The 25,589-nt window shown below is 46.1% G+C and overlaps 1 protein-coding gene across 3 annotated transcripts in view; it reads right to left on the bottom strand.

Annotated features, from left to right (window-relative positions):
• The window catches only part of FEZ1 (fasciculation and elongation protein zeta 1), a 41,895-nt gene extending 22,609 nt beyond the window's left edge, over positions 1-19,286 (bottom strand). The window contains exons 1-4 of one of the 3 annotated variants that reach the window (XM_036354173.1): positions 19,092-19,283; positions 13,154-13,202; positions 12,858-13,004; positions 5,260-5,359 (exon numbers count right to left, since the gene is read on the bottom strand). In XM_036354173.1, coding sequence (XP_036210066.1) covers positions 5,260-5,359; positions 12,858-12,994 — 237 coding nt within the window. In that variant the 5' untranslated portion in view covers positions 12,995-13,004; positions 13,154-13,202; positions 19,092-19,283. Of the gene's footprint in view, positions 1-5,259; positions 5,360-12,857; positions 13,203-19,091 lie in introns of all 3 variants that reach the window. The other 2 variants (XR_004974906.1, XM_036354172.1) reach the window with 2 other exon arrangements.
• Between the last annotated feature and the right edge of the window lie 6,303 nt (positions 19,287-25,589).

Here is a 25,589-nt window from a genome sequence, read left to right as displayed (position 1 = left end):
ACCATGCAACCCAGACATTCTACTCATAGATTTCTAGCCCAGGGAAATGAAGACACACATCCATAAAAAAACTTTCACAAGAGCATTCATAGTAGCTTTATTTCCAATATTTAAAAACTGGAAACCACCCAAAGGCCCATCAACTGTGAAAAGAATAAGTCCATTATGGTCTACCCACGTGATGGAACATTACTCAGCAATAAAACAGGAACTGTTGAAACACCAATCAGAAAGAATGTATGCAGCCCTATGTTCACAGCAGTGTTATTTACAATAGCTAGAATCTGGGAACTGCCCAAATACCTATGAGTAGATGAGTGCATAAGAAAGCTCATTCCATTGTGGTACATTTACACAATGGAATACTATGTGGCTGCAAGAAAAGGAGCTCTTACTCTTTGAGACAGTGTGGATGGACCTGGAGACTATTGTGCTAAAGTGAAATAAGCACAGAGAAAGACAAATATCACATGATCTCACTTATATGTGGGATCTAATGAACAAAGTTAATTGACGAACAAAATATGTCCAGAGGTATGGATGAATGGAACAGAATAACAGATGTTGGGCGGGGGACAGGAGAGGGAGAATGGGAAGACATCAACCAAAGAACATATATGCATCTATGCATAACCCATAAACATAGACAATAGTGTGGGGAAGGCCTGGGGTAAGATGGGGTTTGGTTAACGGGGGCAAAAAGGGAGAAAATGGGGGACATCTGTAATACTGTCAACGATTTAAATTTTTTTTAATGAATTGTTAATACATACAATAAAATGGATAAATATCTAAATAATTATGCTGAGTTTTAAAAGCCAGGCGAAAAGGGGAAAAAAAAGTACAGGGTGCATGCTTCCATTTATACAACATTCTAGAAAATGCAAATTAACCTATAGTGACAGAAGCAGGTCGCCTGGAGATTGGCGAGTGAACAGGAGGAGGGACGGCTATGCCCAATATCTTGATAGCAGTGATGGTTTCACGGATACATACAGACATCAAAACTAATCAAAATGCACACTTTCATATGTGCCATGTATTATATCCTATTATCCCTCAGTAAAGCTGTGAGGAAAACAATGAAAACCAAGATATAAAATAAAATAATAATATATCATGATCACATCGGGTCTATCTCAAGAACGCAAGGTTGATTTAATATTTGAAAACCAATTCACGTACTTCATCACAGTAACATAATGAAGGAGGAAACTGTACATTCATCTCAATAGAAGCAGAAAACAGAAATAATTAGTCTTCAGAGAACTAGCACAAGAAAGCAGGCTACAGTATAAAGCCATGAGCTTCCAGGTTAAAAGGGCCCACGGAGGAGGGTGCAGAATGAGTAAATAAAAAAAATTTATTTAACTCACTAGAAGGCACATTACTGTAAAATTTCAAGTGAGAACGGAAAATAAAATATCCTAAAAGCTTTTGAAGAGAAACAAAAGAGAGTCACATAGAGACAGGGAGTCCGTAGGGACTGGAAGGAGGGGGATAAAGGGTGGGAGGGGATGGGAGATATCCGTAATACGATCACCAATAAAAAATATACTTAAACAGAAAAAAATAAGTAAAGACAGGGAATCTCAGTAGATGTGGGGCTTGTCATAGCGACCGAAAGCAGGAAGGCAAAAGAACATCGTCTTCAGGATTCTGAGAGAAAAAAGTGCAACTTAAAATAACCATCCAGTCACACTCTCCATCAAACAGATGACAGGAGAGTGGAGACATTCTCATATATTCCACAACCCGTATTCTGCTGTACTCTTTCTCAGCAGTATACTGGTTTTTTCCCACCCAAACAAAAAGATAAAAATATGTCAGGCAGAGGATGGAGAGAGAGGCAAGAAGAATCCTCAGGACAAAGGTGAGGGGGTCCCCAGGACAATGGCTGTGTGGCTGGGCACAACCAGGTTAGTTTATAGCAGAAGATGGAGGGCTCTAGTTTAGGGGTTTTCTAGGGAAAAAGAAAATGAATTCATAGTATCTGATTTTTTTTTTTAAGCCTGATTGTGAGAGATTTAGGGTCCCCTCTGAGTTCGAGGTTGAACTAATGATAGATATATAAGGAAACAAAGCAAGTGAAAAACCAAGGTAATGCTTCACTCCAGATTAAACAAAATGTTGTACAAGGGAGGACATATTCTTCTAGAACAGTGGTTCTCAACCTTCTGGCCCTTTAAATACAGTTCCTCATGTTGTGACCCACCCATAAAATTATTTTCGTTGCTACTTCATAACTGTCATGTTGCTACTGTTATGAATCGTCATGTAAATATCTGATATGCAGGATGGTCTTAGGTGACCCCTGTGAAAGGGTCATTCGACCGCCAAAGGGGTCGTGACCCACAGGTTGAGGACAGCTGTTCTAGAACACTGTACATGACTCAGCAAGAAACGGGCTTTACAGAGGACACAAGTGTGTATACTTAATATTGATTTAACTATACTAGAATGGGACAGGCTAAGTTGGAGCATTTGAAGTGATGTAGAAGAATTAAATCTTGCCCAGCTGGTGTGGCTCAGTGATTGAGCATCAACCCATGAGCCAGGAGGTCACGGCTCTATTCCCGGTCAGGGCACATGCCTGGGTTGCGGGCTCCATCCCCAGTAGGGGTTGTGCAGGAAGCAGCTGACCCATGAGTCTCTGTCATCATTGATGTTTCTATCTCTCTCTCCCTCTCCCTTCCTCTCTCTGAAATCAATAAAAACATATTTTTTTAAAAGGCATTGAATATTATCTTTCATAATACAAAGTAATAGATAACAGCCCAAACTGTGCATTCTAAATAATCAAAGAAATAGCAATGTAAGAAAAGTGAAGATATCTGCCAAAAGAATCAGCTGAAGGAAATAAACGTGGTTGCCCCTGTGGAGTAGGGGAAGACCGGTCGGGCTGCTCTTTTCATTTGTTTTAAGTTTTAGACCAGCCGTGGGCAAACTACGGCCCACGCGTTTGAAATGAATAAAACTAAAAAAAAAAAGACCGTACCCTTTTATGTAATGATGTTTACTTTGAATTTATATTAGTTCACACAAACACTATCCATGCCTTTGTTCCGGCCCTCCGGTCCAGTTTAAGAACCCATTGTGGCCCTCGAGTCAAAAAGTTTGCCCACCCCTGCCTTAGACTGTTTTAAAAAGTATTACTTGACTTTTAAAAACTATGTGCATGTGTTACCTTGATTTTAAAAAAGCAAAACGACTCTCTCCGCCGTCATAAGCCAACACTGCCTGTAATATTTAATTCGATTAATGAGTTACAATTACAAGCACAAACAGGTTTGGGAACAACACCGCCAATTGTTGCCAATGAAGCAGGTAAGGAGAAGAAGAGATATGCACGCTTGCTAGAGAGAAGCCTGCCAGCAGTGTGCCTTCAGCACGCCACGGGCGTCGGTCCGCATGTGTTACAGAAGGGACACGGAGCAGGGTTCAGCTAGCAAGTCCTTTCAGCGGAGGTCAGTTAGCAGCGCTTCGGCTGTAATGAATGCAGCTCATTAAGGAGGATGAAATAAGACAGCCTTGCTCCATCCACTTTCTTTCGCTCCCTTGTCCGTTTCCCAGGGGTTAGATGGAGGAAATTCTACAAGGAACCAAGCTCAACATCCTCCTTCTCAGGGTCATTCAATTTGCTCTGAAATATTAACCCTCTTGAGGGAAGTCTGCCAATGAGGATAAGTGGAAGTCCTTCGGAAGGGCAGGCTGCCTTATACATCCTTAGGCTTACTCCTCAAAATGAGCTGGGAAGGTGGCAAAAGAGATAAAGCAAAATCTGCCTTTCGCACCGAGATGGACCTGCTTAAATTTCAGTCACCTGATTGGTTTCGTTACTGCCTCTCTTCTCCTTTGCATTTTGGGTACCTACTAAACGCCATATACATATAAGCATTGCAGGAGAAAATAAGCAGGTGGGGGAGTTCAAGGCAGGACCCGAGACACAACCTCCAAGATCAATGCCAAGCAGTGTCCTGGCAAATCTCTTAGTCTCAAAGTTACCATCTTACCTGCCCCAGTCAATGAAGCCTTGAGGTTTTCGAGTACTTTGGATTGCTAATTATTAGAAGAGTTAAGAAGGATATGCAACCATCTTTTAAAAAAAAAAAATCAGCCACCTGATCATCGGCTATGCTATTTTGGGCAACGATCTGCAGAATTATTGCCCAGTAAGGGAAACCTGTCTCTATCTCTTTTACCTGAACCCAATTCTAGACAATTTAGGAATGTCAGATCCACCCCCACACATACATTTGACAGCCCTTCCTATAAGAAATTGTCAAATTTTCCTTTACAGCTGAAACTAGAAAGCCAAGCAAGGCATAAATTGGCTTTTAGCCATTAAATGGGTGTACCTTTTTATATACAGAATCAGCTAGGAGGAGCAGTTTGGATCTTCTGAAAGGTCACTCCCCACAGTCTCTGCAAATCAACTTAAAATAAGTATTCTCACCCAGCTGGTGTTGCCCAGTAGTTGAGCATCGACCTATGTACCAGGAGGTCACAGTTTGATTCCTAGTCAGGGCACGTGCCCAGGTTTTGGGCTCAATCCCCAGTAGGGAGCGTGCAGGAGGCAGCCGATCAATGATTCTCTCTCATCATTGATGTTTCCATCTCTCTCTCTCCTTCTCCCTTCCTCTCTGAAATCAACAAAAAAATATATTTTAAAAAAGTAAGGATTCTCTTTATTTATTCATATATGCTTAAATGAATAAATGAGCCCTTACGCTTCTTTCTTCTTTGGCATCAGTAACCACAGAATGTGACTCAGGCCACATAAATGCCTCTTTGGTTGCCTTCCATAAAGAATGCCTCCCCATTGCGTGGCCACCTCGCTCATATCCGGGCCCCAACTCTGGCCATTAGCCAGACCCTGACCCGTCAGCACTTGCTCTCTGCACTGTTTTGATGAGACTGACTGTTCGTTTTAACCATTATCACTTGAACATAAAAGAAACACGTGGCAGCCACTCTCCTCTTACTTCGGACCACCTAAGTTTCCCTGGTGTAGACACAGATCACCAACAGAAGTGTCTGCATTTACATTTCCACAGGTAATGATTCCAGTCACTTCGTGGACGCCGGATGTACCCCCCCATCTTATTTTTCACTTCCTCCCCAACTCCCACCTTCCCAGCAATGACTTTGAGCACTGAATGGGGAAGGCTGGTACGTGACTGAATGCTTTTCGAAGTGGAATCCACATCTTCTCAAGCCCTATTAGGTAGGGGTGTGGGTGAGGGAGCAAAGAGGTACCTCGGTGTCAGAGCTGTTGCCATTCAGAGCCTCGATGTTTGGGTCCCTCCAGTCTTCTGAGAGTGAAGGGATGTAATTGTCTGTCAGAGCATCCCAAACCCTGCAAACAAAGAGAAGCTCTCATTAGCACACATCTGGGGCCCCGCCCACCTGGTGGAAGGACGAGCTGGGCGGGGGAGGCAGGCTCTGTGAGGGCCAGGCTGAGGTCATCTGCCTTCCAGCAGGCAGGAGCCAAGCTGCTTAGAGCTGAATCAGAGGCCAAGAGAATGGACGTTGGCCAGGAGCTCCCAAGGGAATGGTGTTTGCTTCAGAGAAGGGGAGCCATTGTGATACAAATGATCGAGTCTACAATCCAATCACCGCTGGCAATTAAAAAACCTCTGGCCCTCGACAAAATAGTTCATGTCTCATAAAACTAAGAAATGCCTCTTTCCCACGGGCAGAGAAGACAGAGAGAGTGAGAGAGACACAGACACAGAGAGAGACACAGAGAGAAACCCACAGACAGAGAGACAGAGATAGAGATCTGGGCAGATTCTCTGGCCGGATCCCATTAAGAACAGGGTCATCGTGTGGTGCCAATGCTGCCGTGCTTACTTACTACCCAAAATGTTTAGCGAGCCCACGGGTGGCGCAATCCTGCCCTCTCACAGCGTAGAGTCTAGGTGTGCCCTGTCTCCAAGGTGAACCCTCCAAAGCAAATCTATGAAAGGAACCAAAGAGCACACCTCTGTCTGCACGACGACTCCAGTGGCAGGAGATGGGCTCCCTCTATTACATTTCTTTGCAACAATCTGAAATGTACATTATGAGAAAGGGCCTTCTACCATCCTTGTTGCTTAGCTCATTTCAGAAAGATTTGTTTTGGGGGAGAATCCTGAAGTCACAAACTCTCACCCAGAGAAAAAGAAATGCTTTAGTCAATACCCAGAGATTAGTGTAAATCTCATAAAATAATGCCACCCCTGGAAGCCAGCAGCACTTGAGTTCATCTTAAATAAATCAATGAGGACTCTACAGTTTCCTTCAGGAGTATATGCATGCCATGATACGCATGAAACCAAGGCTAGGAAATATTAATGCAGTATAAGGAAATAGCCATCCTATATAATAAAAGCCTAATATGCTAAGTGTCCGGTCATCCGGTGACTGGTAGACTGTTCAATCAATCAAAGTATAATATGCTAATGATGGGCTAAAGCTGCTCAACCGCTTGCTATGATGTGCATTGACCACCAGAGGACAGACAGTCAACTGGTCGACCAGTCACTATGACAGTGATGGCGAACCTATGACACGCGCGTCAGAGGTGACACACGAACTCATTTTTTTGATGGATTTTTCTTTGTTAAATGGCATTTAAATATATAAAATAAGTATCAAAAATATAAATCTTTGTTTTACTATGGTTGCAAATATCAAAAAATTTCTATATGTGACACGGCACCAGAGTTAAGTTAGGGTTTTTCAAAACGCTGACACGCCGAGCTCAGAAGGTTCGCCATCACTGCACTATGACGTGCACTGACCACCACACCCACTTGCTCAAACCGGTAGGTTAGCTTGCTGCTGGGGTTCGGCCGGCCGATTGGGACTGAGCAAGATGGGCCAGACACACCCTGGAGCCCTCCTGTGGTCCCTCCCCGGCACCAATTGTGCACCAGTGGGGTCCCTTGGCCTGGCTTGCACCCTCTCACAATCTGGGACCCCTCAGGGGATGACAGAGAGCCAGTTTCAGCCCAATCCCACAGGCCACTCCCCTCAGGAGGGTACCAGACGTAAGGCTCACTGCTGGCGAGTGCTGCTGTGGCAGCGTGAGCCTCTCCTGATCAGGACTGATTGGGCATGAGCCTGCGGCAGACACAGTGGGGCCAGGATGAGCGGGAGTGGTAGACAGGAGTTGCAGGTGGCATTAGACTGCAGGTTTTGGTCCAATCCCCACAGGCCACCCCGAGGAACCCCACCCGTGAAGGAATTCGTGCACTGAGCCTCTAGTTTGAAAAAAAGCAAATATGTATACATGTGGATCAAATTCAAAACATGACAAAATGTGGATTAAGATGCTGAAATAATAAGTGCAAATTTATATATGCCTATATATATATATATACATATATATATATATATATATATATATATATACACACGCACAGAGAGAGAGAGAGAGAGAGAGAGAGAGAGAGAGAAACAGCACAGATACTTGAAATAAAAATCATATACATAAATTGAGGGAAGAAAGTGCTCTTAAGCTATAAAATCGGGTATAATATATGATATGTGGGTATGTAAGCAGAAATTTTCTTTTTTTTAATCTTCAGCTGAGGATATGTTTTTATTGCTTTTAGAGAGAGGGAGGGAGAAAAGAAAACATCAATGTGAAAGGGAAACATCAATCAGTTGCCTCCCACACATGCCCCAACCAGGATCAAACCCACATCCTAGGTATGTGCCCTGACCAGAAATCAAACCCTCAACCTTTTGGTGTACGGGATGACACTCTAACCGACGGAGCCACGCTGGCCAGAGCGCCAAGAGATTTTCCTAGTGCACGATGCATACAACTCAGGCGGTGAAACACACAAGGTCACGGCAGGGCTGGGGTTATCCGCTTATTCGTTATTTGCCTACAGTTACAGGAAAGCACTTTGCAAGAGCTCATCGTTAGACATCTTTTCAGCAGGATTTCAGTCTCCTTCTTAGACACGGGCGATGATCCAATCTCTATCGGGCACTATATTAGAGCTGCACTAATCCAGCCTAATTCTAAATCCGAGCCTCATTAGCGTTCTAAAGCCAAGAGGCAAATATGATCTGCTCTCTGCAAGACGCAACTCCCAGCACCACACCCACTGGGAAGATCGGTGGGCGAAACTGTGAGCATCAAACCCCTGCAGCACAGTCTCTGCTGGAGAAGGAGCAGCAAGGCACGCAGGCACCGACCTTCAGACTTGTCCCTGCAACAAGTCCTGGAAAATGAAATTCAGCAAAGCCCAAAATAGGCAGGAGCCCTTCCTACCTCCCTCCTGGGCAGGAGGAAGCTGGGAACGTCGATAGACTGCACACTTCCCGATGACCTTGAAACTGTACTCATCCTTAAAGAGACAACTCTGCAAATCTTTTAGGGAGCAGTGACTTTTCTCATCTGGGCCTTCACTACCACACTCTGGATTTTACCTTCCGATTCTAGATTTTTTAATGACAACTTCCCAAACCGTTGCCGAAACCTCAGGATGGCAGCTGTTCTCATTCTCTTTCGGGTTTTGTTCGAGTTTTCTTCTTCCGTTCAAGGTACTTTTTATCCTTTGAGGTTCAAAGCAGCCTTAAGACAGAAGGGCTCTCATCTCTTTGTAAGCACAAGGCGTACCTTTCCTATATTTATTCGGTGCCCGTTAATCACAGTGAACAGCCAGACACTTAGCCAGCAAGCACTTACCATCAGCCAGGCACTATCCTAAACTCTTCATGTGGACTCATTCGTTCACTCCAAACAACAACTCTGTAAGGCAGATAGTAATGAGGAGAAACTGGGACGCGGGGAAGCTCATTTACCCTGTCTAAGTCTGCACAGCCAGTAACGACAGAGGCGGGGTTGAACCAGGCAATAGAGCTACAGAGCCTACATTCCTAACCACTTCACTCTTCCAATTCTTTTTTTTTTAAAATATATTTTATTGATTTTTTACAGAGAGGAAGGGAGAGAGATAGAGAGTTAGAAACATCGATGAGAGGGAAACATGGATCAGCTGCCTCCTGCACACCTCCTACTGGGGATGTGCCCGCAACCAAGGTACATGCCCTTGACCGAAATCGAACCTGGGACCTTTCAGTCCGCAGGCCGGCGCTCTATCCACTGAGCCAAACCGGTTTCGGCATCTTCCAATTCTTGATGAATCTTCTGATAGGCGTAGGCATCAGAATACTACACCAAATTCCTAATCACCCCCTAGAACAGCAGTTCAGAAACTGGCTGTGCATGAAAAGTCTAGAACTACACTGTCCTGGGCAGTAAGCGTTCATCAATCTACACAAGACAAAGGGCACGGGCAGCAGGGCCCTGCCCTGCTTTCTGTCTACATCTCCATCCCGGGAAAGGCTACGTGGAAGGCAGAGGCAGGACGCTGGGAGGCAGGCAGCCGCAGGGACGAGGAGCCGGAGTGGAGGGAAAGCACAAAGTTCCCTGTGCGGAAGCGAAGGGGAAGGGCTTTCTCCCCAGAGAGGCTAACTACGGATGGTAAGCAGGGTCCTTGGACACAAACATAGTCCCTGTTACAGGTACCCCGAGGTGGACTGTAAAATTCCCCTTCCCTGGGAAGCATCCTGCTATTGACTCTTATCTTGGGGAAAGGAGACTCTGAAAGCCATCGACTCTATCCTGTATCAGAGGACTAACATTAACCCTAGCCGGACAGGTCAGTTGGTTAGAGCACTGTGTCCATGCGCCAAGGTTTCGGGATCGATCCCCCGTCAGGACATATACAGGAGTCAACCAGTGAAGGCATGAACAAGTGGAACAACAAATCTCTCTCTCTCTCTCTCTTCCTTTTTCACCAGTTAAAAAAAAAGGAACTAAGATCAGACAGGTTGCCTCAATTTCCGTCATGCTGCCATGGCACCGGGGGTTCAATTTGTTCTCAGTTCCTATGATAACACAAACGGCTTTTAGGTGCATATTTTATAGCTTGGGCTTGGATGCCTGCAGAATGGACTAAACTGTCTTTCACCAGCGGGCTAGGCATTTGGGAAAGGGTGATGGCAGAGGGTGAACAAACCGAACAGAATGGGTTGTGATAATACACCTAGACAAAAACTCAGGTCTGCAACTGGCAACGTAGCCATCAAGGCTACATTAGTTCAGCTACCCTCCCCGCTGCGCCCCCCCGCCCCCACACACACACCCCTACATACCTATTCCTGACAATATAGTAGACAGTGCACAGGTCTTATTAGAATTCCAACTTGGTAATATTTCCCTGAATCCCCTCTAGGCTGGCTACAGCCCTTGTCCAGTGGTTCATTTGCATCTAGCCAACAATATCCACACTTAGATGTATGTTAACATGGATACACTGGCCCAGCCAGTTTTGCTCAGTGGATAGAGCATCAGCCTGCAGACTGAAGGATCCTGGGTTCGATTCCGGTCAAGGCCACATACCTCAGTTGCAGGCTCCCGGGCGAGTGCAGGAGGCAACCAATCAATGTTTCTCTCACATCGATATTTCTCTCTGTCTTTCCCTCTCTTTTCCACTTTCTCTAAAAATCAATGGAAAATACCCTCGGGTGAGGATTTTTAAAAAAATGATATTGAAAAACAAACAGATAAATAGTAAAATAAATTTAAAAAACAAGCAAACATGGAAACACTTTTGCAGTTAATACTTAAGAATAATTGATTACTAGCACATGAATGACTTTGAACAACTTTTCGGATTCTTTATAATGCTTAAATACAATTAATACGATCTGTGCCTTCTCTATGGAGAAAGAAGAGAATTAACTTTCCTAAGAAATCAGGTTATCTGTCATCTTTTCCTATCTGATTATTTGGTATTTACCAGTACTTGTCTTCAACGTTAAGTGTGGCTGATGCAGGTTGTCTGCAGAACAAGAAATTTGTCAGTTCTCACATGGCTGGTCCCTCTGTCTCCAGGGCACTTGTAAGAAGGCTGAGAGGGACCCCAGGAGGCGGGGGGACGACGACTGCCCCTTCCCATTTTGTAGGCCCCTAAGAACCTCGGGCCTCCAGGTTCAATCTCTTATGATAAAGAGAAGGTTGATCACATACACTAGTAAGCAAAGAAGAGATTCTGAAATAGTTTCTAAATTTAAAAACAGGAGCTATAAATTCAAGTCTGACTCTGGTTTAATGCTCCCATGCCCTGGTGAATCAGAGATAAGCTGATAGCTCCACCAATTCCGTTAGCCAAACAGTTCCCAATGGGAATGAAAGGAACCAAACCTTCAAAGGGAACCACTGCATTTGCTTTCTGGTTGGTGCTTTCTTCAGGAGGTTAGTTTGACCAAAAATTTCATTTTTTTAAGGTTTTATCGTTTAGCTCTATCCCACCCAAAACACTTTCAATTCATTTGTAGATGAACTATCCCTCTAAATACTAAACCTAAGCAAGTTTATTGGAACCCTAGAGCTATGCCGGAGAACCACAATCAAGTCAGCTATTAAATTATCTTCTTCCTTTGCCTCATCATCTTTTGCAGTTAAAATATCTGAATAGGTGTCTAAAAAACAAAGTATGTAGTTGAATGCTCATTTTTATTTTAAGTTGTAAAGATTCAGATACACTGACCACAATGCTAATTCCTCTCTTCCCAGATTCCTCCCTCGACACTACCCCCAAATCATACTTTTATCTCTAAGGAATGATTCAACCTTTGGTCTGTTAGCTGAGTCAGTCAATGAGGCAGGCAAGTCGGGAAAGTCAGGATAAGACACTAATCCCATGTGAGGGTAATTGACATTGAGTGGCCTCTGTTAATGTGCGACTTGCTGGCTGGGCCTCCATCCTTAATGAGGCAGACGGGGGTTAAGTAGGGGAGAGATGATTTGTTGGAAGCAAAAGGAATTGGACACATCGTGAAAAGTCATTTTCAGAGCGCAGCCTGGGTGAGGTGAGAAATTAGGTTCTTTGCCAGTCCTTAGTCCCGCTTCATCAAGACTGAGCTCTGGAGGTTTCAAAGATGAGGACCCAGGCAGTCAACTAGAGTTAGTGACTAGCCCAAGGTCACACAGCGAGTTAGTGAGAGTCTGAACATTAGAATTCATAAGTCTTTATATTTCTAGTTCATTGCCTGGTGCAATGGACTAGAGTGAAAAAATACTCTGTTTAATAAAGCCCCACAGTCATCCTTTTTTTGACTTAAAAGAGTCAAATTATAACAGTCTCAGTATCTAAAAAGAATTGGTTTGAAACTTGAAATGGAATAACAATATACAGTCCACTGTGATAGTGCTGGCCACCAGAGTGAAATGTTCTCCGTGCCCAGGCCTTCAGGTGAGCGTTCATGAAAAAGAAAAGACAGAAATGGGGTAGACCTAGCTAGAAACACGGTATGTATACCTACAAGGCTAGCTAGTATTGCCATTCAATCCATTCAATAGTCAATATGTCACTCAAAAATATTATTTGATCATTTACTACACACCAAGCACTACATTAGACAGAGGGGATATAATAGTAAGACACAGATTTGTTTCCCTCTCCCTTCCTCTCTGAAATCAATAAAGATATATTTTAAAAGAAAGAATGAATGAATGAATGAATGAAAGATAGAAAGTTGAAGATAGATCCCCCCATCCCCGAAGTTTACCATGCTCCCGAAATTCTATTTTGTATCTAGGGGAAACTTTCTATTTCCTAAAATCCCTTCACTTCTTTAATGTTTCAACTGAAGAAAGCCCTACAGATGACTATGAAGGGATACGACAGAACAATGTCAGCCACTACCAGGGCGAGCACTGCCCCACTGACATGAAAAGGTAGTAAGAAGCCAGGAGCTCACAGACAGAATCTAGGTCTGTGTCAAGGGGCCCCAGACCACAGGGCTCTTGTATGAAGCAGGAGAGGGCAACTAAGACGTCTTACTCCTCGTCCTGCAGCGTCTCCTCCTCCTCTTGGATCTGGAACTGGTTCTTCACGGGAGCCAGGTTCTCGGTCTTGGCATTGTAGTTCCGGAAGCAGACGTTGAGCTTCTCGTCAAATTCATTCACCAGGTCCTCCATGGACTTGAAGCTGATTATTTCAGAAGAGAAATTCTCCAGATCAGAGAGGGAGGGGTCCTCCAGGTGGTGGGGCGAGGAGCCATACAGACACCGTGGCTTCTCCTCCGGTCCCTCTGAGCAGCAGGGCCGGAGGTCCTCAAACTCTTCATCCAGACTCACCAGTGGGGCCTCCATTCTGGCGCCGCTGCAATGTTCGGGATTCGTGTCTCTGGAAGAAATAAACGAGCTAATGTGAGTTTGCACTGGGCGTTGGGGCCAGCCCTGCTGAGGGAACGTAATCACATATTCCATTACTCTGTGTCTCTCTGAAAACAAAGAGTCCACTTAACTGGTGTCCATCGCTCCTGGGCTTGCTCATTACCATGCACTTAAGGAGTTCAAATATCATTGTCAGTATGAGTAACGCTCATCTACCTAGAATACACTTGAGAGGTATACCTGCTTCCAAGTCCCTTCTCTAAAAACCCAAAGCATTGTGGCGCAGTGTGCGGCCCCTGGACCAGACCGCCCAGGCTCGCGTCCTGTTCTGCCCCTTCCCAGCTTTGTCCTTAGCAAGTTTCTTAACTTCTCTGTGCTTCCTTTTATTCTTCCCAAGACAGACGTAATAACAGGACCCACCTCAAAGGGTTGTCATGGGGTAAAAGGAGTAAACACAGGGAAGAGCTCAGAACAGTGGCTGGCAGACAATAAATGTCAATATTGTTCAAAATGTGTCCGTATCCTTAACCACGTGCTCTGAAAACTGGAAGTTCGTCATAACTTATTTGGTGGACAAACCTGACCTGAAGCTAAGCTCATGTGGCAGCTAAACCTGATTCACATGAATATAAAAGCTGCTTATGGTTTTAAGTTAACCCACTTCGTGTGTTTTGCTGCAGAAATATTAATTTTTTTTTTTTAATTTATAGAGATTGTTTTCCCGGTCCCCAGGGGATGCTTTGCAGAATATGCACTCTATTACTGCCTTCCAAATGTTGAGATCATCTAAATTCTGAAACATGCCTGGCCCCAAGGATTTTGGATAGCAAGTCATGGGCCTCGCTATTACTACCTTCGTCAATACATAACAGACTAACAGAACACTAATAGAGACTTTCATACAAGCACCTGAGGTTTCTCCCAGACACAGAGCATAGCCAGGACTGGAGGAATGGATTAAATGATCTAGTATCCATAAAAGACAGATCCAACCACCCATGTGTTCCCCATTGTTCCAGAACCAGAGTCCACAACCACCATCTTGGCCTCTGTGCCCGGGGGAGGCTGCAGGCTCTGGCCTCCCTTCATTTACAACAGCTCCGGGCCCTCTTCATACATTGCCTTCACCTGTGATTTATCCATCCGTTTGCACCTCCAAGCCCTTCCCCAATTTGAATCTAAATCCCTCAAGGAGACTGACATCCTCTGAATATCCTCCCAGGCTCCTAGCACACACTGCCCTGTGGCCAGGCGATCGATCAATGTGTACTCGGCTGAGAAATTATCTTCTCATCCACAGGCAGTTTCTCATTCTCAGTCTCAGGCAGCACACGTATCATTATCGGTCATACCCTCCTCTGCACACAAAACTTCCTTCCTTGTAACATAGAAGGGCAACCCAGCTTTGCTCTCCCGTCGCTGCGATTCTTGACGCAGTCAGATGCTTAAATGGGAACCACTATTCCAGGAGAACCAGACAGACAGCAAAAACCACGGGACTTGCCCTAGGATTTCACTCTCCATCTCTGTCTATAACATTTAAAACTCTAAATGAGGGAAGCAAAGGGCACACCGGGTGAGGACCTGGACGGCTTTTCCTGGGTTTTTACTGGTGGTAAGTCAGCATCACATCCAACATATTCTGAGCGTTTACAGTTTACAGAGGCAGCACGATAGGACCTTCGCATACAAGAGGAAGTAAGGGCAGTGTGGTATCTTGGAAAGAACACAGGCTTAAGAGCCAACAGACCTGCCAATGTCTGGCTCAAGGACAAGCATCGTGGGTCCTGATGAGCTCATGTGTTAAGATGAAGGTGTTGGTATAGAACTAATACCTTTGGAAGTTAATTTTAATAACATACTAATGTAATTAATAATTTAACTATAATAATATATTTTATTTAATCCAGCATATCCAAGATATCACCATTTCAAATTGTAATCCATATTTTAAAATACTGATGATCCATCTTACATCCTTTTTCCAAACGAAGTCTTTGACATCCAGGGTATGTTTTACAATTACACTTAGTCTCCATTTGGACGACCCACCTCTCCAGTGCCCAATAGCCACGTGTGGCTAGCGGCTACCCTATTGGGCAACACAGCTATAGAGCAATACACAACTAATTGTCAGTCAGGGATTCCTCACTTAGTCTACAGACCCCACGGGCTCTCTTTTATATGGCCAAATGGACTCATGGCACAGAAAAGAGTAGGAATCCTGTCCAGCTGGTGTGGCTCAGTGGTTGAGCATCGGCCTATGAACCAGGAAGTCATGTTTGAGTCCAGTCAGGACACATGCCCAGGTTTCAGGCTCGATCCCCAGTAGGGGGCGTGCAGGAGGCAGCCGATCAATGATTCTCTCTCATCATTGATGTTTCTATCTCTCCCTCCCTCTCCCTTCCTCTTTCTGAAACTATATTTTGAACAAAATTAGGAATCCTTTAGTTCCAAAGTAAGTTTAGGGAAGATCACAGAGTGCAGTAGAGAGCAGGGAAGGTTTTACTGCTGAGGGTCTGTGCTGATGGAGGCAGGACTCTGTGATGGTGAAGAGAGCCTGGACTCCAGATTCCCATCCTGGTCCTGTCACTTCCCAGCTCTGAGACTTGGGGCAAATCATCAGCCTCTCTGTGCCTCAGTCTGCTCATCTATAAGTGGGGTTTAGAATAGTACTTACACTGAATAGTAGTTATTTTGTGGAGTAAAAGAGATCAACTTTGAAATGGGAAGCACAGTGCATGGAACAGACAGTGCCCAATAAATGCCAGTGATTGTAGGAAAATGAGAATAACTTGGTTACATGGAAATGTGGAGTGAGAATGCTCCGAGTGAAAGAAAAACAATCCTTGCTATGACAGTCTAGGCTTCAGAATGCCTATCAAATGAGAGAACTGTTTATTGCTAAGTGAGTTTTTTCACCTTGTTCGCTAAAGCTCCATCTTTTCGATTCATTCAAAGCCTCTTGGATTCCAGGTCCCATTTCAGAGAGACATAAAGTTACCCAGCAGCTGTTCCGAAATTTTACATTTTCTTTAAACGTGCACGCTTCTCTAAGAGAGAGGGGGCGCTGGACGGAGTAGGAGATACCACGGGGGTGCTGATTTGAAATGGCACAGTCTATACTAATTGACTGGCAGTAAGAGAGCAATCTAGGACTAAGATTGAGTTTTGAGTGTTGGCAACAGGAAGATTATGCTGAAAGCGCCTATCCTCGGCCCATGCAGACTCTAGAGCAGCCGTGGGCAAACTACGGCCCGCAGGCTGGATCCGGCCTGTTTGAAATGAATAAAACTAAAAAAAAAAAAAAAAAAAAGACCGTACCCTTTTATGTAATGATGTTTACTTTGAATTTATATTAGTTCACACAAACACTCCATCCATGCTTTTGTTCCGGCCCTCCGGTCCAGTTTAAGAACCCATTGTGGCCCTTGAGTCAAAAAGTTTGCCCACCCCTGCTCTAGAGAAATGGCTTCATCTGGTTTATTAAAGAGGAAATGGATATCACAGTTCTAGAGTTCAGAAACATGATCGTAACCCATAACACGGCCTGATTTCTTTTCATCGATTCACTGCCTAGGAGCCAAGAGGCTCCGCATGAATGGCCAGCTGGAGGTGATGCTAAAACGGAAAGCCTGAGCTTGGGACCAGAAGCCACTCAGCACCCAACCTGAGCCCAGCCCTGGCAGAGAGAGCCAGGCCGTGGTAGAGGAGATGAGAGCCAGGCATTCTCACTGGCCCTACCGTGGTCCTGGGGAGGGGCCTCTGGGTTGGGGCTGGCAGCCCTTCTTGAAATGGTGCCCGTTACTCCCCTTCCTTTAGCCCCCCTTCCTTTGCTCTTCTCTCTTGGTTGGGTGCCTTTGCCCCCAAACTGAAATGTCCTGCTCTTGCATCAGGGAGGCCTCCTCCCCTTAAAAGCTGGGGTTGAGCCCTAGCTGGTTTGGCTCAGTGGACAGAGTGTGGGCCTGTGGACTGAAGGGTCCCGCATTGGATTCTGGTCAAGGGCACATGCTGGGGTTGGGGACTCGATCCCCAGTAGGGGGCGTGCAGGAGACAGCCAATCAATGATTTTCTCTCATCCTTGATGTTTCTCTCTCTGTCCCTCTCCCTTCCTTCTCTGAAATCAATAAAAAAAAATATTTTTTTAAAAAAGCTACAGTTGAAGTAATTGATCACTTATCCCCTTTCTCGATGCTTCCAAAGTCGATTTTTAAAAGAATGCATGGAGAATGGCAGAAAGAAGGAACCATAAAAGGCTTTTTCTCTTTATCACAGAACAGAGTACAGGACTATCGTTTGATTATGTCCTATTATCTACTCCACTTATTTTGGCTCCCGACAGGTAGTGCAATTTGGGAAAGAAAAGGCATCCCGGAGCTTAACAGAGGCCCAGCAGGAAGCCCAGAAGCCGCTCCTGCCGTATAAGGATGCACGGGCCGCAGCTTGGGGCTGAGGCACATTTCCAGCCCCTACTTTGCTGAACGGAGCAGAGCAGCAGGGAATTCACCGTGCCTCCAGCGGCCTCCATTGCCATCCCCCCTTCTTCCCATTGCTTGCCCCATAAATCAATAGATTCTGTGTGCCGCACCCCCGCCACCACCCTCCCTAGAACCTCCTTCCACTGATGCACCTTCAGTTTTCCTGCTGCTACTCAGCAAAACCCAATCAGAATACATGATTGTGCCAGCTTCACGTTTTGACAGAAAGAGTACTTCACTGCATATAAGCCAGCAACGCCTTTGCGGTTCTGCTTCCCCCTGTTTCCTCCTCCTGCTGCTCCATTCACCCTCATCTCTCATCCCCCCCCTGCCCTCCGCCCCTGGGCTGTTAGGGCAAATAAAGGCTCCGCCAAGCAGCACAATGGCTGGCACTCCAAGAAAGCCGGGCTCATCCCGCCGCGGCACACATTCCACTGGCCCTTTTGGCCAAACATGATGGAGACACCGAAGTGGGAGGGGATTTGGGGGTGTCAATAGGCAAGGAGGGGGTCGGCAAGGAGGGAAGGGCTATCAAGAGCAAATAGGGGGCTGTGATCATCACCCCCACCCTGGGCTCTGTCCAGCGCTGGGCCCAGCTGGGGGCCCTGAGCCCGGCCCTGAGCCCACACTCGTCCTTTCTCCGACCTGTTCTGTGGCCCAACAATTGCACCCCAGCGTCTGCGGCAGTGGCCAGGGCGCTGACCCCTCAGGAATGCCCGGTCCTGGGGAAGGCCTGGCACCCCAGGGAGGGCACAGCGGGGGCGGCGCGGGTTACTAAGGGCAGAGATGACTGGAGCTTTAAGGTGACGGGCCAGATAACGGTCTTGAAAGGAGGCACCCACCCGCTGCTCGGTGGCTGCTGGGTGACAACACCGGGCAGTCCCCTGCTCTCCGGCCCCAGACCGCGTGCTCAGGCACAGACACACACACACACACACACACACACACACACACACACACACTGTCACATACACACACACACACTGTCACATATACATACACACATGCACCCCCGCCCGTGCGCGCGCGCGCGCACACACACACACACACACACACAGCGCGCGCTGGTTACACGCACGCACACACAGCACTGTCACCCTCAGTCACACGCGCGGATGCGTACACACACACACACACACACACACACACACACGCCTGGCGGGGGGCCCAGGCTCGGATGCTGCCGGCACTGCCCACGTCCCCGTATCCCCGCTGCGCTCCCGCGAAGGGCAGAGCAGAGAGCGCCCACCTCCGGGCTTTTCTTTCTGAGTCCAGGATGGGACGCGTCGGGGGTGCGGGGCTGCGGCTCCCCTCGACCTGCGGGCCCCCGAAGCCCGGGTCGCGGGGCCTCCTCACCACCCCGTCCAACCCCCACCCATAGCGTGGGTCGGTCCGGACCAAGGTCGCCCCCGCGACTGCACCTGTGCGGGTCCTGGCGGAGGGAGGCGGTCCCCGGGCTCAGCGGGACACCTCCATCCACAGAACGGCCGGAGCGCAGTGCCGGGCAGCGGCGGGGCAGCGGCGGGGCAGCGGCGGCCAGGCGGCGGCGGCGGAGGCTGCGGCGAGCTCCCCTCCACCCGCCCTCGCCCCTCCCCGCGCTCGTGCCCGGCTCCGGGGGCGCGCCCGCGCTCGGGCTCCCGCCCACTGGCAAGCGCGGCCCCGTGCGTCATCTCCTTGTTAGCATTCAGAGCCTTCCTTGGAGCAGGTGGCGCCTTTATTAATATTTATGAGAAGGTGCCCCCGTCCCCGCAGCGCCGGCCTTTCTGCTTCCCCCACGAAATATGCAGAAGCGCCAAGATGCGCGCAAGCCTTAACTCCCCACCTGGAAATCTCACTGGCCCTGACGCTGTAATTCTCTAAAGAAGCGAGGAGGCGGCTGAGCGGATGGACAGGCGGATGCCCGCAGACACACTCCAACGACTCCTGGACTTTCATAACTTGGTTGTCTAAGGAACTAAGACAGCCTGGCTCGGTTTGATTCTGGGTCAGGGCACAGGCCCTGGTTGCGGGTTCGATCCCCAGTGTAGGGCATACAAGAGGCAGCGGATCAAATGACTGTCATCACTGATGTTTCTATCTCCCTCTCCCTTCCTCTCTGAAATCTATCTACCTACCTACCTACCTACCTACCTACCTATCTATCTATATGAAATTAATACACAACCTTAGAAGAATTAAATAAGATAATTCAACATATATTCATACCTCCTGTGTGCAATCCAGAATCTAGCATATAGTAAGTGCTCAATAAGTGCTGCTTGTCTGTTGTTGGAGTTTCAGGAGTCCTCCTTCGGGCTGAGAGGTGAGCCATTCCCACCTCCTCACCTCTCTAATCAGAGTAAGTCGAATTTTATATTTAAACATAGAGTTTCTAGAGCTTAAAATTTTTTCCCAAACCAGTGACACTCCCGGTCAACAAAAATGACAAATGGTTTAGAGAAGATATAAAGTGTTTTCAACAAATTTCTATGACAGCTATGTGATAATGAGGAAGACAGCGGGACTCTTGCCCCAAAGGTCAGCTGACTTAAAGTAGGGTTTCTCAAGCTCAGCACTGGTGATATTTGGGGCTGGGTGGTTATTGTTGGGCACTGTCCCGTGTGTTGTGTGAAGTTTAGCAGCATCCCTGCCCACTAGATGCCTTAGCACTGCCCCCTTCCCTGAGTTGTAACAACCAAAAATATCTCCAGACTTCATCAAGTGAACCCTGGGGTAGGGGAGGGGGGTTACAAAATCACCCCAGTTGAGAACCACTACCTTAGACTTAGGTCTTCAAGGGGTAAGTGAACATTCTGCTAAGATAGGGCTTCATTTCATACAGAGGAAACCAACAGAGAAAAGCCTGGGTATGTACAAAGGCACACACACCTTCAAGTAAGAAAAATCTAAGGCTGGGTCACGGGTACAAACTGCTAGTTGTTGGGGATACAGGGCAAATAATTGCTCCTGGAATCACACCGCTATCATTCTAGGCTCTTATTGTAGTTCCTGAGCTGAACTTATTTTAGTCCCTAATTTACTTAAATAGAATCAAAGATTCTTGGAGTCTACGAAGCATTTAACAATCATCTAGTCCAACCACCCACATGATTCAGAAACCAATATAGCGTTACACACAGTTCCTACTGAGACACCTCTGGTGATGGGAAACTTGACCTCACTGGGCTGTCGGGTCCTTTGTTTTGTTTTGCTTAATGGTTTTTAAACTAGAAATGACTTGCTGTGATTAGAAATTTGGTGGCAGCATGATACGTATCATACTCATCCTATTTGATCTTTCTCAGGAGGCTCCATCTTTTTCTAAATTTATCTTTATTGATGGAAGTATTAGAGACTTCCTCCTCCCCCCTCCATTGGCCCTCTCGACTCCAGTTCCGCCCCCTCCCCAGGCCTTCACCTCAGGAAGGTTCCATCTTGAAGAAGCCTGTTTTCCATGACATTCTGGAAATGAGCTGCTGAATCTTTATTGAAAACCTATGTCAATCACAGCCCAGTCAATAAAGATGACATTCTGAGACGATGTTCCCATCACTGGTAGTTCTCAAACACCAACATGCAATTCAAGCCTATATTCATCTCCATCCTCAATCTCCAGGGTAGATTAAAATCCCCGATTTGTTTTCACAAGGGAAATGGGATATTCCCCATGATTCAAAAACTACTCACAGCCATCTAGCCTGCGGGTAATCGCTCCCTACCACAAAGCACATGCACTAAGGACAAGACAATATTGCTTTCACAAAAAAATAACAGTATTGTAAAAATTGACAATAAATCAACCCCAGGAATAGAAATGAATTCCAGGGTAGTCGTCTCTGTAAAAATGACAAAAATACAGGAACTTGTTGGCAAATAAAGATTAAGATCCCTCAAGATATTGGAAAACCCCATAAGGGTAAGTGTGATGACAATTTTTTTTTTCTATAAAGAAGAGAATTGAGCCAGGCTGCACCCAGCTGGCATGGTTCAGTGGTTGAACCATCAACCTATAAGCCAGGAGGTCACGGTTCGATTCCGGGTCAGGGCACATGCCCGGGTTGCGGGCTTGATTCAGCTGATTGATGGATCTCTCTCATCATTGATGCTTCTAGCTCTCTCTCCCTCTCCCTTCCTCTGAAATAAATAAAAATATTTTTATAAAAAAGAGAAGAGAATTGAATATTTCAACAAAGGAGGACCACAAATTTTAATAAGAAAAATGAGGCCCCCAGGGTGGGGGAAGCTTTTAGATCTACAGTGCCCCCCTTCTCCCACCCCCCCCCCAAAAAGCTGTTATTCTTCTTTTCTATGGCTATTGGTGGTTTATCAGCACAGATCAGTGGGTGCAGACTAAAGGGTCCTGGGTTCGATTCTGGTCAAGGGCACATGCCCAGGCTGTGGGCTCGATCCCATGTAGGGGGCACGCAAGAGGCAGCCAATCAATGATTCGATCTCTCTCTCCCTCTCCCTTCCTCTGTGAAATCAATAAAAATATATATAAAAATAAAAATAAATAAAATACAGAGACCAAATGCTAGTCTGCAAAATTCTTGGCCTGGACTGGCTTGGTGACTGGGTTTTGGAGAGCTATAAAAGGAAAAACACATTGTTAGATATTGATCCAACACCTAGAATGTGTGGGAAATTGATGAGAAACACATACAGCAGTAAGATACAGAACAAGTGTAAAACCAGAAGCTTTGACAGGCTTGGCAATGTATGACCATTCAAAACCTGATGATTCTGCAGATTTGCATAGCCAAATAAATACAGATTTTTTCCCCCAGCTTAGGAATTTGTTCATTGGGTGTAATGATGAGCATGAACAAAATGCAAATGCATAAATCAAAGGAAGCTTCTCATTGCCTATTAGAAAAGGTTACCCCAAAGTCTGATAATAGCAACTCTTCACAACTAAAGGAAGTAAATAGGAGCTATTCTTAAATCCTTTTGTAAACCTTGTTTGGAACAGAAAAATATTTTATTCACTTTAAGTAATACGCTCTATATTATTTGCAAGATCTAGGAGGAATCCCCAGCTAGTGTCTTACAGAACTGTAAAACAATGATGGCTGGTCTGATTATCGAGGCCACACTGAAGGACAGGAAACTACATCGAAGGGAGGAGATGAGAAGGGCACGTGGTGTCCGTAAATGGGAAAAACCTCTGTAGACTGGGAGTCAGGGGTTTAGGATTTCAATGTCTACTTCCCCATTAGCCAGCTTCATGGCTTAGAGAAAATTGCTTAGTTTTTCTGAACTTCAATTTCGTCATCTAAACCAGCGGTTCTCAACCTGTGGATCGCGACCCCTTTGGCGGTCGAACCACCCTTTCACGGGGGTCGCCTAAGACCATCCTGCATATCAGATATTTACATGACGATTCATAACAGAAGCAACATGACAGTTATGAAGTAGCAACGAAAATAATTTTATGGTTGGGTCACAACATGAGGAACTGTATTTAAAGGGCCAGAAGGTTGAGAACCACTGAATTCTAAACTATAAAGGGCTTCAAATAAAATCCTTCCCTGCTCTTAAATTTAATGGAATTACACTCTACATTTTCTTCCACAAACCAATCACATATTTGTTTAAATTGACCCCAAAATCACTGATGGATCCTGAAGCATCTATAATAATAAAAGCTAATATGCAAATCAACCAAACGACCGAACAGCAGAATGACCGTCTGGACGACCTTCCGGACGACCTTCCGGACAACCACGCTATGGCACGCACTGGCGCCAGGCCAGCCAAGGCGGGTGCACAGAACGTTAACTAATATTACTGTTGACTAAGCCTTTAAACATCTCCTTTGATGTTCACAGTGCTTCTCTAGAGTAGCTATTATTACCCTCTGTCTTGAGGGAAAGGAAATGGATTTGGAGACAGAGTCGCTGAGGTGGAGGCCAGGGTTCCAACTCAGGGCGATCTGATTCCAAAGCCCAGAATAGCCCCGGTTCACACCCTGTCCACAGAGAAACGAGTGACGGCAAGGATTCTGAGTAAGCCCAGTCCTTTCTCCCTAGTGGACCGCGTTTGTTTCTGTGTTGACTACATTCTCAGCCTTCCTGAGCCTTGCTGCACAGGTTCCTTTCTTGCTTTAGCTGCTGCTTGAAAATGCCCTCATCCCTACGCGTCTTCAACGAAAGGTGCTTGGATTCTCAGAGCCCAACAAAAGCTCCGTGTGCTGTTTTGCCGGCAATCAAAACTTAACACCAGGATTTGCTCAGGTGCGGTGCGATGTGTCTCCCAGCCCCTGTTCCTGCTGAGCCACATGGTAGAACACAAAGGCACCAATAGGTCTACGTCTTGGTACCCGGTTTGGCTGATAGGCCTGCCCCAGTCCCCTCCTGAACTGGATTTGGGGGTGAGGCCCAAACTCCTCAAGGGCTTCTTAGGACCATCCAAAGAGCGGGACATCTTTTCCTCCTCTTTTTTTTTTTTTTTTTTTTCTCTCCTCAGCCGGAGGGAAGGCTGCTCACCCCTCCCTTTTTCTACAGAACTGCCTCCCTCCACTTCCATCCTTTCCCCCACTGCTGCCTTTCACGGAAGCTGCCAGGTTGCCATGCCAATAAGGTTCCCATGGTTACTAGGAAGAGCTGCTGCATTCCAACAGGCAGGGCTTACCCACCGGAGGAGAAAAGGAGACCAATGTTGCCCCAGGGCAGAAAGGGACGGAGGGGGTGTCTCAGCCCCGGGAATGCTGGAGAACAGATCTTGTTTATCTTGGTGTCTCCAGGCTGGACCTTGGACCAAATCTCGCTGCCTCCACTCAAGTTCTCTAGTCCCTAAACCGGGAGAGAGGCGCCTGGCACTAGTTCAAATCCATTGTTTTGCCTGGTGTGGAGTCCAATAGGCACCACATTGTGAGGATCCTGTTAATATGTAAATACACTGATACATCTGGGCTCTTTGTCCGGCCAGAAAAATGGCAAAATGCAAAACATGCACTGCTGCCTCCTCCATTGGATAGCTTGTCTGAGAAACTGCTTTTCTCCTTATGGTGTGTCGCCCCCCCCCCCCCCCCCCCCGATTGACGAGTCTAAGCCACATCACTCTTTAAAGAACACACACAGAGTTTGTTTTCTCTCAAATATAAAGACATGCATTTTCATGTAAAATTCAGAAGTAAAGAAAAAAAATTTTTAGTCATTCACAGTTCCCAAATCAAAATACTTATTTTTTAATCCTCACCCGAAGATGTTTCTCCACTGATTTTCAGAGAGAGTGGAAGAGAGAGGGAAAGACAGAGAGAAACATCGATATGAGAGGAATCTGCAACAGAGGTCTGTGCCCTTGACCGGAATTGAACCTGGAACCCTTCAGTCCGCAGGCTGGTGCTCTATCCACTGAGCCAAACAGGCTAGGGCTATTTTTTTTCTTTTTAAAATACAGTTTTTGTTACTGGTTTGTCTCAGATGGTTGTAGCACTTCATTTTTGAAACACACTTTACTTCGTACAGATTTTGCTATAGTGAGTATTTTTTCCCTCTCTGTTTCTATCAATTGTCAAATAAAAAATGGCAATTTACCAGCTCAGTGGTTGAACATGAACCAAGTGGTCAGGGTTCAATTCTGAGTCAGGGCACATGCTTGGGTTGTGGGCTGGATCCCCAGTGTGGGGTGTGCAGGAGGCAGCCAATCAATGATTCTCTCTCATCATTGATGTTTCTAGCTCTCTCTCTCCATCTCCTTTCCTCCCTGAAATCAATAATAAAAAGATATTTAAAAAATAAATGGCAATTCCTCAAAAAAATATAGTTACTTTCTATGCCTGGAAGCAGAGCATCAACTTCTCTTTGAGGAACGTGCTCCTTCCCAACTACGAGGGGAGAAAAGTGATTCTTATCCTCAAAGATGGAGAGTGGATACCCATGTGAATTTGCATAAACAGACCTTATATTCCATTAGTCCCCCATGTATTGTCTAGTCAC

This window comes from Myotis myotis, unplaced genomic scaffold (genome assembly GCF_014108235.1).
Source record: "Myotis myotis isolate mMyoMyo1 unplaced genomic scaffold, mMyoMyo1.p scaffold_m19_p_20, whole genome shotgun sequence".
Taxonomy (NCBI): Eukaryota; Metazoa; Chordata; class Mammalia; order Chiroptera; family Vespertilionidae; genus Myotis; species Myotis myotis.
The sequence above is the reverse complement of the archived record's forward strand: the minus strand, read 5'-3'. Positions and strand labels throughout refer to the sequence as shown.